Raw genomic sequence first — 15166 nt, 5'->3', positions numbered from 1 at the left:
TCCTCCAACAGTGCCTTTCTCTTGACTTAGTTTTGAGGCAACAGAGAAGGAATGGTCCCCATAGCCACTGGAGGAGACTGGAAGTCTATCTGATAACCTCTGGATATAACCTGGAGAACCCACTGATCTAAAGTGAAGAAGTGCCAGTGAAAAGAAAACTGTTGAATCCTGCCACCGAACACAGAGGCCTCCATCTCGGCATAGTCAGGAGCGCTGCTCTTTTGGGTTCGGGTCTGGTTTACGCTTCTTAAAGGATCTGAAGGAAGACCTGGGTTAAAACCTGGCTGACTGATCCGAATTCTGCTGATGACGTGAGGGTTGACGAAATGAGGCTGTAAACCTTGAAGAAGACACACCTTTTGAAGAATGATGATGGAAAGAAGAGGGGTTCTTCATTTCCTTTAAGATTTGAAGCTGGCTATTTTCCTGGTTAACTCCAAAGAGATGAGAACTTGCATATAGCATCTTGAGGGCCACAGCACGCTATGCGGCGTCAGTGTTCCAGCTTTAAATAGAGGTTCTGCCTTTCAGCAACTGAGGCAGCCCATGCTAATGCCGCCGATCTCACCATATCAAAGATAATGTCAGAAAGGAATTTGACTTGCTGCTCCAGACCTTCCAACAATGGGAAGCAACTGTCACCTTACTGAATAGTAGAAAAGGGATTTGAGGTTGATGACCAAGGACTGCGCAGTATATGCCCCATAAATTCCAGCCCTCATAGCTACATGAGATCCAGAGAAAATCTTCCTTAAGGCAGAATCCACCTTTTTATCTGCAATATCTTTCAAAATGTTTTCCTCTGCATTAGAAGGGTGACCCACCAGGTTGGCCACCACAGAATCCATGTGGACATTATCTGGTAACTCAGAGTCCATATTCTCCAGAGGATACAACTTGCCATAAATCTAGGCAATATAATCTTGTCCAGGTCCTTCCATTCCTGCCTGATAACATCTTTCACAAACTGATGGAGAGAAAGGCCACCCATGGGTGGCTTCTGGAATTGCCTGACTTGACTGGCTTGTATGACAAATCCTCATCTACTCTGATGACAAGTGATGCATTGTCAGGCTGGCTCTCATTATACTAAACAAGCCTGCTGGACTTAAGAGGCAGCACCACTAGGCTGTGGGGAGCTAAGTCCAATTCCACACCGTGTGACAACTGTCAGCCTCACCCTTCCGGCCAGCTAGCACTACCTTACCAGCACCTGAAAGTGGTGGTGATCTGTGGCAGCTGTACACATGACATTCTGATTTCTCTAGGAAATCGTGGTGTAACAGATCTCATCCTTTTCTCTCAGTTACATTTGTCTCACACGTGCAAAGACAGAAAGAAGCAGAAATCAGTTCAATGTATTTTATTGAATCAACTGTGTTCTAAATAAAATGGCGTGTACTGAAATGATTAGGATAATAAAGCATAATAGTAGCAATGTGGTGACACAGAATTGAAGCATAAGAAAAGTCCCACCATAGTGTCAGAATGCTAAGTGTTAGAATTCCTACCTACGCCACTAAAGCACTACTATAGCACAACAGTGTTAGCCCTAATCTGAGCTTCTGGATCTCCAGGAAGACACCATCTCATAAACCTGGATATGGTAGCAGCGAAGAGGGCTGTTGGTCTACTAAGGGTCCTTTCTCATGTAGGCAAAGAAGACGTCAAGTCTCAGCAAAGAACTGCAATGAAGTAACAGCATGCAGTGGCAATTTTCTGGCTGGAACTCTCCCTCTAATGTATGAGAGGTAGAGGGATGTTTTATAATAAAACAGCTGGTGTACTGCGAAAACTGCCCTAACATAAGAACACATATGTTTCTCGTGAAGTAGCAAAGATTGTGGTGTTCCACTTTGCACTGACAACCATACCGGGTACAGCCTTGAGCAAAGTACAGAACGAGAATGTCAGACTAAGAAGAATGAAAACAGTTCCTAGGCTAAGAGTTGTGAGCTAAAGGAAATGAAACATCACTGCAGGATAAAGCTTCTGCTCTGAAAATAAAATGAATAAAATAACTTATTAGGCTAAAGGGCACAAGCTGCAGGCCTATAGATAAAATAATGTGCCCATACAAAGCCGCTAAAATAACCTCACGACAAACTGACTCATCAGAAGGACCAGGCTAGCCAAGTGGCAAAAAAGCCATATTCTCCCTGATATGGGTTAACAAATCCCCAAGCTTGTCTGTCACAATATATTTCCCCCTCAAGTTAGAGGGGACCGGAGCTTCATCAGAAGAATCAGACACCTCAGACAAGGACAACTCTTCCACTCCTTGACTGGGTTGAGCAGGAAGAGGAGACTTTCCCTTGAAGGCAGCTAGAGTATCCCCCACGATCCTTTCAAAGCCCCCCTCACTCACTCTCTCCTGCATCTTCCTGCGCTTATGAACAGGAGAACTGACTGAAGAAGAAGCAGATGCAGGAGAGGGGGAGGCATGATTCTGCTTGGCAAGGTGCTTGCCCTTGATCACAGCCAAAAATAACCCAAGGATGCAGGAAACACTATAATTACCGCCATCCTCCAACCAGGCTCCTAAATAGAGGAAGAGGCACGTTCCGTAAAGGAAAGTGCGGGCATGTGCACCATTGGGAGTCCTCCACAGCGCATATGCGTCCCGAGGAGTCACTGAACCAAGCAAGCATGCCCAGAGGTCAACCTGCCCGAGCAAGCGTAAGGCTGATACGTTCCCACCTTGCCCTCCTTGTCGGAGAGAGTGCTAAAAGAAATGCCCATGTTCAATACTCTTCCATGCAGGAGAGATGCTACCAGGGCCAGGAGCCATTGGGAATACCTCATAACCTGGGCGGCTGATGATACTACGATGGCGGCTCACCGCCCTTTGAGCCCAGCAGGAAAGGTAAGCAGGCCTCACAGCATAGACCTCATTTTGTCCTTATTGCAGGAAACCAAAAACAGGAGGAACCAGGAGTGACAGCCCCTTTTATGGCGGCTCGGTTTGCTGGGTGGGACTGGCTTTCTAGGATCCTCCTGTTCTTTGTTACCTATTGCAAGGTGACATCACCTCATATCGTAATGACAAAGGACGTAGGGGTAATGACTGTGCTCCTCTCCAGGACCTGTACCCACCAATGTCTGCCTATGGCAGTTAAAGCAATGATCAGGGCTACAGGAATTATGCAATTGTGATGTTGCAGTGTTTTTCACATAATTATAGATTTGCCGCTTTTGCCACATAAACCATTATCTGCTGTATAATCTGCAAATTCTAACAAAAAAAATTGGCTCTAGCTCAAACGGGTCAAAAGTTACTAAAAATGCAACTATATGGGTTGCCGTTCAGTGAAAGCTCCTTTGCAGAGCTAGACTGGTCACATTTCTGTTGCTTATTGCTATATCTGGATGTTAAACTGGTGCTAATGAGATGCAACCCATACCCAGAACGCGTTACCAAGTTAAAAAATGATAAAATAATAAAGTAATACTATTGCAAAATGTGCCACACTATGCTGCATAATTTGGCTTTTCTTGTTGCATAATTTAGTGAATGCTGCTGCATAATTTGTCCGTCTCCTGCCACATAATTCCAGTGGCCCTGGCTATGATGGTCTGAAAGTCTAGCTCCCATCTCCTGGCCCAGTATCTTTAAAGCTTTGCATCCTGCGAAAATGTTTACCAACTTTGCACTCAAGCGCAGACATACAAACAGCATTTGTGTATGCGTGCAATTACTTAAATTAGCACATTAAAGTCAGACCAATTGTTTTTGCAAACGCTTGTTTCTCTGGGTGGGTTGAGTTAATGATGACCCATTACAGAATTAGTGAAACATAGATGGGTTTTTGTACATTTTATCCAAATTAGAGACTGGTAAACAAAGAGCATGCTGCTGAGAGAGCGTAGTTTAAACATTATATTTTATAGACGTGAAATGCTTACATTTGACAAGGCAAATTAATAAATTGAAATGTATCATTAAGTGTGAAGATTTATTCGCTTGTGAACACTAATGCTAAATAACAGAAAATAATCTTTAATCATATGTATTACCACGATTAAAACTGTATTCATTAGAACTCGTATGTCTTAAGTTAGCATGAGTCGCGAACTAGCTGTGTAACTCACATTTTGAAAGCGTATTTTTCCTGCTTCTCCAGTGTGCGGACTTGCAAACGACCATGACCCAGCTATTGTTCTTTTCTGCATTCGTTAGAAACATCACAGAATTCTCCCATCCGCATGTTAGTAGCTTCTAGTCTAAAAACTGTAGGATTTGAAACAAACATAGATACTTCCAAGGACATTAAAGCGAGGAGAAGAGAACTCTTGGCCCGAGACGTGTGCCAAAATGGTGAAGTAACCCCGGATATGCCACCTACGAAAATGCCGATTATGAAGACCAATTGGAAGACGAACTAATATCACGAAATGACAAATGCATTACTTAATGAATAATTTGATTGGTTACCAATGATGGGGTGTAGTTACTAACCAATAGAATTTTGGGGGAATGTATCACGGAAAAGGGGATAAAAACCCATGACACGAGAGATGACACGCATTAAGTAGGGGATGATATTGATTGCATCCAGAAACTCTGTCACTCTATTTGGTGATTTGAGACTTAGAAAATAACCTTGTCCATAGACTGCCCCGTTAACTTTCCTCCTTAAGGGGAGAGTTTCCCTTGCTTTTAATTAGATAGACTGACGGTGACTCAACTGATGTCCTGAAGACGAAGGCTGATCCTGAATGCTGACCTATCTCGAGGAGGGTAATTATAATGCTAACAGAATCTATTTGCCTTTTCTTTCTAGGTACCAACTGCTGTCTTTTAATTAGGTATCATAGTTAGATGTTTTCCAAATTGATATTCTAAATTGTTTTGCATGAAGCCCAACATGCTAATGCTAATTTGAGGTTAGACGAGGTGATCATTTGACTGACGGAACTGACGTGACTGACATGTAGCTATGCTGAACTGATATCTTATTGATTATTATGCACCGTGATCTATTCTTTGCTTACGCATCTACCTTATGTTCCTGATCATCGCATTATTGAAAGCTTATTGTAGTTGCCATTTTGTGATTATGCTCTTATGCTTCTTGGTTTTGAAACTAATGTGTTTATTATTAGATTATAATCAATAGGGAATAAATTCTCTAAATCTTCCTTCAAGGTGTGGTTATTTGAGTGTGAGAACTAATTAATGTGCCGAAGATTCATTAATGGTTGTTGTGAAATATATTCTGATGCTAACTTTTATAATACTATTGATTTAATAATTGGTAATCACGTTTTACGGAGACTCACCACTGGGCCCAAAGATTCATCGACCTAAAACGAGTCCTGATGTGTATAAATTGACATAGACGGACGCGTTAACACTGCCACCACAGCACAGACCAGTGTAAACTATGGTTGCGCCGCCGCTAGGACCACCTCTGGTCAGCGCCAATTACTTTTTAGGGTTGAGCACTGTTGACCATGTTGTAATCTCTATGTGGGCTTCTAACCACACCCATGTCACACCTGTCACTTTCATTAGTTTGTGGGCTTGCCTTTTAAAAATCGATTGATTCCATCCGTGAAAGGCAGGCATACGCGATTCCTTTTCTGGTGATTAGCCCTCCTGAAACTACTCAAAACATACGAGGCTCCAAGTTTTCAGCAGGTTTCTGGACTACTTTATCTTTTAATTTCCTGCGCAGTGCGATCTCACTGGGCAGAAGCCGAACGCTTTGCATGACATCGACTCCGTTACATGGATAATTGCACTGCTATACTTTTTATTATTAGTTTATGTGGCAAAAAAAAGTCCGGCATGGACTTTACAACGCTAACAGCTCTAACGCGAGCCCCGTTGCATTGCAAATGCTTGTTTTGTATCTATTCACGCTATTCCTGAGGTCTCTTTCGCCCAATCTCCTTTAGGCGTTCAGGAGCACAAGCCAGTCTCTCTGCCCCTACTTGACGGGGAACTTTCGGTACTCAGTCGCTTTGGTCTGTTAAGCGTAGGGCTTCTCAGCTCGATGCTGTGCTGCTCCTGCCTTTTTTTGTTGACTCTGGCCTGCAAGAGGCGGTGCTGAGGAAGGCGCAGCCAATCGCCCACGGAGAGGGAGGAGCTCTAGTCCATGGAACATCGAATGTTACACCGGAACCAGGAGTCGGGACGGAAGCCTCGTCGGGTCAGTCCTCTTTTGGGGCGCATGCGTACCGCTGACTTAGGACCCTGGTAGTTAACTCCGGTGCACTGCTTCTGTGCCCTGCCTGTGACCCGGGAAGAGCCAGGGAGCCCCGTGCGGCACCCAAAGGCAGCAACATGAGCAACAGCGAGCAGAGCAAGCGGGTAACTAACGAGCCCTCCCTGGTGCTGACCCTGCAAGAGAACCATAACCTCTTCAATCAGATAGGCAAGAAATGCGTGGTGAGTGCTGACCCCAAAACTACCACCTCAGCGTCCAAAGGAACCTCATGTCACACTTCCACACTTAGCAGTCCACCCTGCATGAGAGCCAGCAGGGCAGAATGAGCCTGTTTAAACTGTTAGGCAGGTTTTGCGTAGTGATTGCTGAACAAAACAAAGTACCACCCTCAATTCGCCCCCCACCAGAAAGCCTACCTCTTTCCTTTCTGAGTGCCGAGCCCTCTTCCCCCTTCAAACTAGCATTAACTACCCAACCTTTCCTAGTGTTAGTCCAATAGGAGAACCAGAGCCTTTTAAACCTGCTGAGACAAAGCACTGTGTGCGTGGAGTTCACCAACTTTTAGTTTAGCTTAACCTGCCCATTCAGTCACCTCCAGTGCTAACCCACAAAAGAACAAGAGTTCAGGTCATTTACTCTACTGTGCAAAAAATGAGTGGTGAGCTCAGAGACCGAATAACGAAGCAGTTCACACCTGTGCTTCCTACCAAAAATCACTCACATAGCCGCACAGAATGTGACCTTTCATAATAATTTGACAATTACTCTCAATAGGTGCATTCCATATATTACATCCAAATTTGGTGCAATAGTCCACAGGGGTGATGAGCCTGGAATATCTCAGCAGGGATGTTATAAAGCTACAAACAACGTGTATTATTGCCTATAAAGTTTGGACAGTTATATGCCCTGTTTAATTTCTGCAGTGAAAAAGGGGTGCGTTTTCAGTTTACGGTGCTAGCTGTGCCTACATTTCAACTATGCAGCAAACTTTGTTCCTTTGCCTTGCGTGCTTGTCACTATCTGACACTGCATGTTATAAGACAGTAATGTGAGGTGGTTGTATTAATGAGTTCGATTGGAACGTTATTGTGTTCCTTTTTTTATTTACATGTTTATGCACACAATAAGGTAAAGCAATCAATTAGGCAACGGAAGAGACTTACATAAAGTCTGGGCATCAATTCAGAAAAACAAAACATGTATTCAGAATTCAAACCCCATAGATGCGCCGTAGACAAACGTTATTGTGTTAAATTGTTTTTAAAAGGGAGATATGGATTGTCCAGACATCACTCAGTGCTGTGCTGTGTAGAACATGTTCTGCATACGTCTTTATTATTGAAACAAAGCACTGGCTGTTACCAATTCAGGTGCATGTCGTTTGGATTGACATCAGCTGCTGCAATGTTTCAAAGGTTGATGGCACAACTGTTGGGACATATTCCTGATGTTACTTTCTTCCAGGATGATATTTTAATGATGGGAAAGGATAGAAAACATCATGATGAGGTTTTGAGAAAGGTTTTATGCATTCCTGGAAGAGAAAGGATTATCTGCAGAAAGTAGTAAATGTATGTTTGCCCAAAAGAAGGTCACATATTTTGGTCATGACATAAGCTAAAAGGGAATCAAGCCAAAGAAGAAATTAATACAGGCTATTGTAAGTCCCCTTTCCCTGAAATCAAAGGATGAGTTGAGATCTTTTCTAGGATTAGCTGAATTCTTTTAAAAATTTGTAAAAAAACATTTCACACAAAACACATGAAATGAGACTGTTATTGAAGAGTAAAACCAGGTTTGAGTGGAATGACAGCAGTCAAAAAGCATTTCATGATATTAAGCAAGCTATATCTAAGGCTCCAATGTTACATGGTTTTGATCCCGGAGCCGACTGTATTTCACCATTGATGGTAGTAGCAAAGGACTTGGTGGGGTATTCAAAAGAATGAACGTGGTAAAGAACATATCATTGCATTTGCTTCTCATTCCTTGTCACCCACGGAGGAAAAGTAGTCTGTGATAAAGAGCGGAACCTTAGCATGTGTATGGGCGTTGGAGCTCTTTTGTAAATGTATTTGGGGAAGAAAGTTTACTTTGAGGTCTGATCACAAACCCCTCATCAAATTGTTGACCACAGAAGGCTGTTGAGAGCATCTGCAAAGATTGCTAGATTATCTATGAGACATCAAGACTTTTTTTTACGATGTACAGTATGTACCAGGAAGCAAAAATGTCACTTCTGATTTTTTTCTTTTAAGCAGAATGTCAATACCTATGAAAGAAGTGGACCAGGATCCATTAAATGAGTGGTGTGTTGCAGGAATATTTACAGAAGGGCTTGAAAAAATGATAAACTAAGAGGAGTGGGTGACTGAATACAATAAGGATGATATTTTGAAAGAGGTTAAAGATAAAATAGTGAATGGATGGGGTAAGTCTGAAAGAACAAAATGAAGGAGGAATTGAAAGCATCATGGGAAGTGAGAGATAAGTTGAGTGTTGAAGATGTGTTTGTGTGTAGACGTGGACAAATTATTCCTCCCCATTGTATCAGGCAGAGAATTATATCCATTGGGCTTGAAGGACATTCTGGCATCACACGTATGAAAAGAGGTATAAAAATGCTGCTTTGGTGGCCTAAGGTGATTCATGAAATTTAGAGATATGTATGAGAGTGTGTGGATTGTGACACTAGTGACAAATCCCCAAAAACATTACATCCACCCATGTCCTCATTAGGATGTCCCAAAATGCTGTGGGAGGAAATTGCGTTGGGATTATGGGTCCTACAACATGGTGTGACTGCACAAGTAATTATGTTATAGTTCCATTAGACATGTTTTCCAGGTGGATGGAGTGGGCTATTGTTTAAAAAAAAAAAAAAAGTACTGATCGAATTTTTGGAGGAAGGATTCCCAGCGACCATGTTAATGGATAATAGGGTACTGTTCAAGTCAGAGGAAATGAGAATGTTTGTAAAGCTGGCTGACATAGACCAAAAATTCACACTGTTGTATCACCCCAGGGGCAGTCCTGTGGTAGCAAGAATGAACAGAGTAATTAAAAGTATTATTCAGATGGTGCACAAAAGAGAAAAGGATTGGGATTAGGAACTCAAAAGAATGTTATGGGCTTCTCCGTTCTCTCTTTTGTTGATAGTGATGCCACGGTATTTGAAACTGGATACTCTTTGAAGTCTAGACCCTTCAATGAACCAGGCACATGTGTTTATCAGGTGTTTACCAAAGATCATTGTTTTAGGTTTTTTAAGCTGATGTTGATGTCATTCATAGCACAGTATTGTTTCAGAGAGATAAGTGGTCTCTGAAGGCCAATTTTGGTATGATCGAGTGCCACCATGTCATCAGTGGATTGTGAGTTTTGTATTTTTTCCTTCATCAGATGGGATGGACAAATCCTTGAGACAGCTAGATGACTTTCCAAGTCTGCCATATACAGGTTATAGAGGAGCGGGGCAAAGATGCCCCCCTGTTTCAAGACTTTATTTTTTCTGAGGTTGATCAAGTAGCAAGTAATTTGACTCTAACCCATGTGCCACAATATAGCTATTCTATTGTCTTCAGGAAGTGTAGTGGTGTGCCCCACATCCTTAGTTTTGCCCATAACTGGCCTCTTGGTATGTTATCAAAGGCTTTTGTGAAATTAAGAAAAGCTGCATTAAGTTGCCGGGACTTAGGGCGCGTCTCTTCCTCAGTCAAGCAAATAACGGTCTGGAGATTGTCCCCAATGTGGAACCAAGGAATCCGTTTCTTCCCAGTTGCCCAGGTTTCCAGGTCTTCATACAATAGCCTTGCATAGCACTTCCGGCTAATATCTAACAGCGTTATCATTCTGTAATTTGCAGGAGATGCACTGCTTCCCTTTTATGTATATGTACAGATTTGAGCCCCTCCAACTTTCAGGAATGGTAGCCATGGCAAAATATTCAGAAAAGAGCTAGGTTAAGACTGATGTCTAAAGCTTTATATTACTTTTTAGTAGGGCCACAGGAAGGCCGTTTGGTACTGGTGCCCCAGCTGTTCTCAATTTCCTAAGAGCAATTTCTTCCTTTTTTAAAGGCAGTTAGGGATTAATATTAGATGGAGTCTGTGAGGTAGTCTCCTCCTCACTGGGTCATCCAACTTATCAAATATTTCCAAAAATAATGTCCCCAGGTGAGACACCTTGATAGCCCCATCGTGTTGGCAGTCCTGGGGTGCCGGCCAAGGTGCCTATTTATTATGTCTGCTGTTTAAATCTGTTATACAGTATAGGTGCTTTATGTACTCAGACCATTACGTCTCAGGAATATTACAGACCTTTGGATTTCGAAGTTGGGTGAGCTTGTTCACTAACCCCTAGAGTTTCTTTGAATTGTTTTGTTTTGAGGGCAGCATGAAGTTTGGCCCAGGTCTGCTCCTCTGCCTTCTGTTTATCCTCCCTTAGTTGTTTTCTGTATAAGTGGCTCAAAAGTTTTAGGTTTTCTTTCAATCAATCAATCAATCAATCAGTTTTTGTAAAGTGCAACTACTCACCTGTGAGGTTTTCAAGGTGCTGGGCACCATTTGTATCCTGGTTTTTATACTTGAGGCATCGTAGAGTTTTAGTTATCTGTTTTTCTTAAGATTTCAGTTGTTAAGCCTTCAGGCAGTGCCAGCCTATTTATTTCCACCTCAGAACTTCTTTTGAGGCATTCAAATAAGTTGTCTTGAAGAGAGACAATCCAAGGGTCCCAGCATATAATTATTTCCATTTTCTTCTCAAGCCCTTCTGTTATAGCTAGGCTTAGTTTTATTTTGTTGGTTTGAGGCAGTTCGGTACGCCACTTTACTCTCTTTAGTGGGGCAAGGTCTTCCTGCTGGCCCAACATCTTTATTTCTTGATGCCTTTCCAGGAACATGTCAATCTTTCATACAATTGCTGCATGGTCACTTGTAGTTTTTCACGGATCACATATATTGAGCACACTATCGGTTGAGATGGCCTTGTGAAGTAAAACAGCAGCAGCAACAAATACTGGAAGGTTCACCTGGAGTCTTGCTTGGCAATACTTGTAAGGGTTTGTTTTAAAAGTATACTTAGGGACATTATTCAGCACCTTTGTACAAATGGGCCTAATCATTATAAATATTACATATAGACTAGGACTTTTGCGACCCAAAGTTCCATTTCATCCCTTAACCCTTATCAAAAGACGCCACATTGCTATTTTAAAAAATATAAATAATGTACATTTTTGTTTTTTCTATATGTAAAAAGATAATTTTACTGTTTATTTCTGGATCAGTTTTATACACTTCATTATGATTTCTTTAACTGCTCATAATACTATAGCTGGTGCTGCTCCAGTTTATAAGTCAGTTTAATTTACTCAGACGTATCAATTCCAGGTTCATCTTAAAGCCTACATAACATTACAAAAGAGGCCCAGCTAAAAGAACTACCACAGGATGGATAGGAAAAAGGATTTTCCTGTTAGAAAAACCCTCACCCACCAGGGTTACCCCTTGGTGGCATGCTTCATCATTGGGTTTCTTCCCGTTCCGCTACAGAGCGGGACGTGCTACGACCTACGGGATACGTGTGAGCACTTATGTAGTCTTGTCAATGTGAATCACAGAAGTGGTAGGAGTGGTGGGGTATTGGGTGAGTTAAAAATACCCGTCTCCTAGTAATTCCAATGATTTAATAGATCTCTTGGAGGCGGTATGATTAAATGGGGCTGCGGAAGTGGAGGATGTAATGTACCTGACTTCCTAGTCTACGTGTTTTGAAGCCTTTCCCCTGGGCTCCTCTTCAAGACCAAGGTGTACTCCCTGGTGCCACTCCTTGTTTGACTACCTCTAATGAAAGCATAAATAATACATGCTCTGTAATATGGTGCAATTCACCTTAAAGCCTGACTGATACCACTTCGATTCAGAAGTTAAGATTGTAGAACGAAAGAATTGACATCTATGGATAAGAAAAACAGTCAATGGACTGTTAAGCTCTATAATGTTGTAAGGAAAGTTCGAGTTTCCCCACCCATTATTTCAGCCAATTTTCAAAGCATGCACCCCTTTTCACTATGACTTAAAAATGCAGCCTCTGGTATGTTCCTGTCACCTACATCTGTGTGGGGTTTCTTGATATCGTTCAGCATTTTTTATTCATTTGTCAAGAGTCTAGCATAGAAATGTTGTGTAAAGGCTACTTAGCTGTACATTAAGACTTTGTAATGTATAGTATGAAAAACAGAATGTGTGGATAGTAGTACCCTACACACCAAGAGAGAAGGCACTTGTTGCTCTTGGGCACGAAAGTACTACTCCAGATAGTGCCGTTTAGATCATGGTAACTTGCAATGGTGATGTTTTTGAGTTAACTGAGGTTTTTTTTTAAATGCTATTTTTCTTGATGCGCTGGTTGTTAAGAAAAAAAAAAAATCTTTTTGCATGGTAAGAGACTGTTTCGTTGAAGAGATGCCTCAAGGAAACTTGACAAAATTTGAAAACAAAAATTTCTGACTAGAAATGCTGTCCGTAATTTATATTCTATGAGCCAGCCTCTCTAATCCGAGAAGTGGATTCCATCTAGTTTAAATAGTATACTGGGCGAAAAGCTGGGCACCTTTTTAAAATGGTTTTGTAAGTAGAGAAGAGACCTAGGAGGAAGCTATTACAAAAGCCCGATCTGATGAAGGAAAGTTCATTAGGTCAGTTCTCGTCCTAATGAAGAGCGAGCTGTTGTAATATTTGATGGTGCTGGTTATAGGGGACCATTTGTTAGTACACACATTGCTTGAATTTATTCTTTCGAAATATCATGATAAATATTACATCCTTAACATCAGAACTTTATTTTAAGAACATCAAAATGAACAACACCCTGATATGGCAAATTTAACAACCTAAGCTGGCAAGATGGCTTAGTGAGTTAAACGTTTGTGACTGACATCTATCTGCCATGATCATGAGTTCAAATTTTGGAAAGGTCTGCTCGGCCTTCCTTTCCTTTGAGGTATACATTGACTATCATTAAATTGTTAAATAGGAACTCTGGTTATTTACAGTCCTTGACAAAAAACAAAACTGCTTTGTGAGTGCACATTTTTATAACATACACAGTCTTAAAATAGCGGCAAAACTCTTTAATATGCATTAGAAAGAGCAAATAGCATTTGGTCGGTCTCTGTTCTCCCTCCTGCCTTGCACGCTCTCATGCCTCTCATGCTGCCTTTCAGAAGTTCTTTCATCCAGGCCCCCCTTCCTTATATTGTTATTTTTTTAAATATATATATATATATATATATATATATATATATATATATATATATATATATATAATAATTCGGCAACTCAAAAGTCTAATGATGATCATTCCCACCTTGGCGAAAGAGGTTACTTTGTATTGCTTGTCGCTGCAAACTACCAACCAGTTTGATCTTCACATAGGAATATTGAAGTGATCTGTTGTAAGTTCCACAGTCGTGGTGGTTTCAGAACTAACTTGCACAATTATCATGTTATATAGCTAATGCTTAGACAGGAAAGGTTTTGTTAGTGGAAATATATTTCCAATTTTTCAAAAAAGTGTAGTATTAATTATACTTGCTAAGCATTTCATGTCGAGCAGTGACCTTTTGTCACTTTAGAGGAATAACGTTTTCAATAATTTTTTTAACAAATTATTTTCTCTTAAAACATGAATTGGCCTCTGAGGTTATAAAATTAAGAAACCATAAGCCCCTTGAGGAATGGGAACTCCTAAGTTTTTGACTGATGGATGTTAGAGTGGATTTAATAGGAAAGAGAGTTAAGATGGAATGACAGGTGAATGGACTATTTGATCTCTGTCTCAGTGCACTGGTTCGTTAAGCAGTCCTTGAACCAATAGTACCTAATGGCAGAGACTACCGTGGAATGAATCTAAGAGAGATGTTCTTGCTTTTAACATGTACTCCTTTCTGTGAACATCCATGACTGCTCAGGAGGCTGTGTTTCATGCAAATGCTTTTGCTGACTTTTTCACATTCTCGAGAAGTCAACTGGATTTTATATCTTTTATTTTGTTGGTTAAAGGAAAAATGACATTGAAAATTTTAGAGTATTTCCCTTGGTATTTAATCGGGACATGAGACAACTTGGAGATCTGGCCGGGGCTGTGGGCGTCTCTCTCCTGCAGTACTCTGGTACTGCCTACTTGAATTTTAGAGTGTAGGCCATAAATTACATTAACCACAGTCCCACTTACTGTCAATTGCAAATTTTAAAGGGCAAGCCAGTAACTCGGGGACCTGGGTAAAATAAACAAAACACAGATGCTCCGAAAGGGGGGTAAGTATAACCCTAGACTGCCACAGAAATAGTTACACGGAATAGGTTACGTTTATTAACACACATCATCTTGTTCAAAATAAACACTCAAATTGGTTAAAAACAGTAACAGGTGCACCTAATGGTGTAACGGCGCAGTGCAAGTGATTAAGTGAAATGGTGTGCAGGTGCTATACAGAATATGTACACACGACTGGTAGCAACATATAGATAGAGCAAACAACCCCCAAGAAAGTCAGTGCAGGAATCATTAGTTAAGTCCTTTTAGCAACACCAGTCCTCTAAAAATGGTCAATGTTTGACCCACAAGGTCACTCAAACGGGAGTCATCAGGACAAAAGACATTACAGAAGACACCATCCATGTGGCAGGTGTATGTCCCTTGACACAATGCTGTGAAAACATCCACTGTGCTGTGCAATAAATACTTGAATTCTCTCGACCAGCTGAAAGGAAGACAGGAGCCCATGAGATGAACATGTGAGATTTAGAGATTAAATGTGTGGTAGGTTTCTGTCCTGACAGCGCACAAATGAAACAGCCATGAGTTTTCCTTCTGTTCTCACTCCTCCTGGCAGTTTGGCTGCCCTTTGTCCTACTTAATCTGTAGCCATGGTGGGATGGTAGAGGTGCAGTTTAGTGGATTTTCCCCAGGTAGGTGGGAATCTG

General features: G+C 41.3%; 1 protein-coding gene across 3 annotated transcripts in view; it reads left to right on the top strand.

The window, feature by feature from the left end:
* Positions 1 to 6069: 6069 nt before the first annotated feature.
* Positions 6070 to 15166, top strand: part of RB1 (RB transcriptional corepressor 1) — a 776914-nt gene continuing 767817 nt past the window's right edge. Inside the window, exon 1 of one of the 3 annotated variants that reach the window (XM_069205380.1) lies at positions 6070 to 6158. In XM_069205380.1, coding sequence (XP_069061481.1) covers positions 6105 to 6158 — 54 coding nt within the window. In that variant the 5' untranslated portion in view covers positions 6070 to 6104. Of the gene's footprint in view, positions 6398 to 15166 lie in introns of all 3 variants that reach the window. The other 2 variants (XM_069205381.1, XM_069205379.1) reach the window with 2 other exon arrangements.

This window comes from Pleurodeles waltl, chromosome 8 (genome assembly GCF_031143425.1).
Source record: "Pleurodeles waltl isolate 20211129_DDA chromosome 8, aPleWal1.hap1.20221129, whole genome shotgun sequence".
In the NCBI taxonomy this organism is placed as follows: Eukaryota; Metazoa; Chordata; class Amphibia; order Caudata; family Salamandridae; genus Pleurodeles; species Pleurodeles waltl.
This window is presented reverse-complemented; position numbering and strand designations above follow the sequence as displayed.